At 37.0% G+C, this 4200-nt stretch overlaps 1 protein-coding gene across 1 annotated transcript in view; it reads right to left on the bottom strand.

Annotated features, from left to right (window-relative positions):
- The window catches only part of SLC17A5 (solute carrier family 17 (acidic sugar transporter), member 5), a 79884-nt gene that overhangs the window by 51570 nt on the left and 24114 nt on the right, over nucleotides 1–4200 (bottom strand). Inside the window, exon 2 of the mRNA XM_006902879.1 lies at nucleotides 2575–2771. Coding sequence (XP_006902941.1) covers nucleotides 2575–2771 — 197 coding nt within the window. The remainder of the gene's footprint in view (nucleotides 1–2574; nucleotides 2772–4200) is intronic.

Below are 4200 nucleotides of genomic sequence, written 5' to 3'. Positions count from 1 at the left end.
TTATTCTGCTAAATGTTAAAAGAAGAACACAAATGTGTTGTGTCATTAACACTAAAAGGGATTATGTTTGATGCATTGTGTGAAATGAGATTAGAATATGATATTTAGCATATTGTTAGACGTATAGAATGAGGCTTAGAAAGCCCTACTCTCCAGAGCCACTCCCATCTCTTTCTCCCAACCATATTGCTGGAATTTGCTGGTATGGTCCCCTTTGGTAAGCACACTGCTTGTTTGAACACTGGCTATAATTAGCTATTAGGCATTGTTGCTAGATATTGTTACTTGATTGATTGTTAAGACTTGAATTGCCTTTAATGTCTTACCTTTTAGATTGGTTTTATGTGAAATTATAAATGAGCTTTCAACGTCATAGCCCCTAAAGTGTGTGATTTAGAATGATAATATATTTTTTCCTTTTTTACTTTAATCAATATTCTCTTTCATGCCATAAGCCTGTGCATTTAGACCGCCTACCTTTGTGTTGGCATAGAGTTTGGGGTTTTTGTGTTGTTTTGTTAACTTAAAAAACAAATGGGGAAGAATGTAATAGTTGATAAATTATTACACTTGGTTTGAGGTTTTGAAATTAAGAACAGGAAAGAAAAAATCAACTGTGTTATAAAGCATTAAAACTCAAGAACCATTAGTAAAACTATGAAAAACAAACAGGAGTATAATAATCTAAAATCTTACAGAGTAAGGATCTTGGAATGTATTTTTAGAGTAATATGTTGTTCTTGTCAGATTTTTAGTAAATTATAAGTATCTTTGACAGGAGTCCAAATTGAAGACTGCATAGTGGAGTGGACCTGAGGGGACGGATTGTAAAATAATGGGTAGTGTACTTGGGGAGGGTTGGGAGGTGAGAAAAATGCAACAATGGATGAATGGAAATCCCAAGTGTCTGTAAATTTTCATTGAAATTAATAATAAATTAATAATAAATTGAAAATAAGGAAAAAATATAAAAAAGAGAAAAACAGTAAACAATGCTGCACCCTCCCCAAAAAAGTAAAACACAAAGATTTTTGATAAGTCACTATTTTTTATGCATGTGTGTCAGTACGTTGTACTGTGGTTGTTGACATGTTGCTGTGATGAAGGAAGCTATGCACCTGACCCAAACCATATTCTTTTTAATTGTCTCCAATGCTTGTGAAAGCTGGAAAATGATTAAGGAAGATAGAAAGAGATGTCTTCAAATTACAGTGTTGGCAAAACATATGGAATATACCATGGACTATCAGAGTAAGTACATCTTAGAAGCAGCACAGTCAGAATGTTCTTTAAAATCTAGGATGGCAAGACTGGCTAATGGAATTTGAATGTGTTTTCAGGAGCCACCAGTCCCTCTCCCGTGACAGAGATGGCCATCACGCTTGGTAAACTAGAGGGTGAGTGAAATGAGGGAGCTCCTCATTGGGATGGCCCTGTACGGTGGCTGCCACAGGGGCTCAAACAGGGCCCTGGCTAGGCGGACGGCAGTGTTCTGTCCTGTCACACAGACTCACGCTCAGTCAGAGCCGATGCGACAGCATCTAACAGGAACAACAGCAACATGCATGTGTGTGGAGAAACTCTCCTCCCTGCCTTACTCTTCCTGTTAGTAAACCACAGAGGAGACATATTCAAGTGTCTGAATTAAGAGCTGTACTGAAATTGAATTAAGAACTGGCTCCTTACATACTTCAAAAAGATGAAAGTATAGCTGTGACAGGACACCAGTTCTTTCTCCCTACATTGTCTCCTTGTATGGTAAACAAAATGAAATATTTAAAATGTTTATCCTTAGTGCAACAATGAATGAATGGAAATCCAAAATCTCTGTAAATGTTCATGAAAATTAGTAAAATTTAATAAAAATTTTAAAAAAATGTTTATCTTTTTCTTTTGAATAAATGAACACAAAAACATGGTACTATAACATGGAGCAGGCAAAATGAATCAAGTCACTTAATTGTTAAATGTCATCAAGTTGCCTGTGACTCATAGGACCCTCGTGACAAAGGGGAACTATGAAGAGAGCTTCTCTGGCTGCAATCTTTACTGAAGTACAACAGCTCTTTTACCAGAGAAGCTGCCACGTGGGTTCGAACATCCGACCTTTTGGTTAGCTGTCAAATGTCTAAAAGCTGTCCCACCTGGACATACATACATTTTGGAAGATACTTTGAGAAACAAGTTCTTATTTTTTTCTGTTCTTCAGCTGACATTACCTAATGCATCCTGAATATGTGAAACACCTGTGTTAAGTGGCGCTATAATAACTACTCAGCAACATATAAACCTGACTGACTAGGCCAAACAGGTTTTTCCAAATTCTCTTCCAAGATGTTATGTCTATATAAGAGACTGAAGAACTACTTTTTAAAGGCCTCAAGCATAACAGACATAACTACAGTTATAAACTACTGTCCAGCCAGTTCTTGGGAAAACACAAAACCGAAGTATTCTGAGTAACCACTGAGGAAGTGCTCATGGTTTCTACTGTATGAAAAGACCTTTCAAAACTTTCACTGAGAAGTATTTTAGGATTGATTAAGAATGCTTGCTTCAAACAACAGCACCTACCATTCGATTATGGGGAACTTTTATGGGAACAGAATGTTCTGGACATTCGCTGGAGGTGTTGTTTATTGCTAACGTTGCATTTGAATTTATCATGCCCACTAATGCCACACTCAGGTTCACACGTAATGCATAGACGACGAAGAAACCAAAGAAGGCCAGAACCGCCAGGTTGTAACGAGCAGAGCAGCATACACGAGCTGAAAGAGAGACGGGGAGAAAACTTTCAATAAAGACAATACTTAGATGATACTGTGTAATCCACGAAAGTTTTAATCCAGGTTAGTTTTTAGAAGTGTGTAAATAAGAAATCATTACTATTTTCCTGAGAATATCCTCAGATTTAACATATCTAAGAGTATTTATGAAAAAAGTTCATTCTCTATATGTAGAGTTTCCATACAAATTTACCCATGACAGTTTGAGCTGTAAGACAATTTATTAAAATATGGAAGTGAAAACTTTATCAACTTTTCTCCGAAACATCTCCATGACACTGTCAAAACTGAACCCCTATGTCCTGGCTGGAGTTTACATGGCAGAGATACGACATGAAAAAGTAGGTGAGATGAGAGAATCCCTGTAAAGCTATATAAACCATGGTCAGTAAGTACTTAAATACTGACTGTGCCATAATAAATATAGATCTATAGGTTATAGGTTTGCAGCAACCTCAATGTAAATGTAGCACAGGGTTTGGTTTTGGCATGGTGGAGTGTTTTTCACTGTCAAAATCAGTGAAAAACATCAACCTCTCTGTAAACTTCTGTTAGAACTACAGTTTTTAAAAAAAAGCAGGGCACAGACGTCTCTTGATAAATTTCTTATCTTGAAGAGTAAGTACCCTCACACGTGAGGTTTGAATCAGCAGCTGTGTTATATATTTACAATTCTCCCAAATGAAAAAAAAAAATATTCAATACTCTAGAAAAGCAAAGAGTACCAGAAGGAAGTCTATCTGTGCTTCATTGACTATGTAAAAGCATTTGACTGTGTGGATCACAACAAATTGTGGCTGATCTTGAAGAGAATGGGAATCCCAGAACACTTGATTATGCTTATGTGAAACCGGTACTTAGACCAGGAGGCAGTCCTCAGAACAGAGTAAGGAAACACTCCATGGGTTAAAATCAGGAAAGGAGTGCATCAGGGATGGATCCTATTTCCATACCTTTTCAATCTGTATGCAGAACAGATCATTCAGGAAGCAGGGCTTTTTTTTTTTTGCCTTTTTTTAAAATTAGTGAACTTTTTTATTATTGACTTTGTTTGTTTGTTTGTTTTAAATGGAAGGTTACTGGGTGGCCCTGACTCAAGTGGGCATGACCAGGGGACAAGGGGATGGGAACCAGCCAGCATGGGGAGGGGTCATCCCCACAACATTCCATTTATACACAGAACTGAACAGACAAGCACAGAGTCACTATTGCGGTTAGAAATTGGCAGCCTGCTCATGAATATTGATGCAAAAATCCTAAATAAAATACTGGCAAATAGAATCCAACGATACATAAAAAAAAATAATCCATGATGACCAAGTGGGATTCATAACAGGTATGCAAGGATGGTTCAACATAAGGAAAACAATCAATGTAATTCATCACATCAACAAGGCAAAGAACAAGAACC

This window comes from Elephantulus edwardii, unplaced genomic scaffold, assembly GCF_000299155.1.
Source record: "Elephantulus edwardii isolate Elephantulus edwardi_28Jun2011 unplaced genomic scaffold, EleEdw1.0 scaffold00465, whole genome shotgun sequence".
In the NCBI taxonomy this organism is placed as follows: Eukaryota; Metazoa; Chordata; class Mammalia; order Macroscelidea; family Macroscelididae; genus Elephantulus; species Elephantulus edwardii.
The sequence above is the reverse complement of the archived record's forward strand: the minus strand, read 5'-3'. Positions and strand labels throughout refer to the sequence as shown.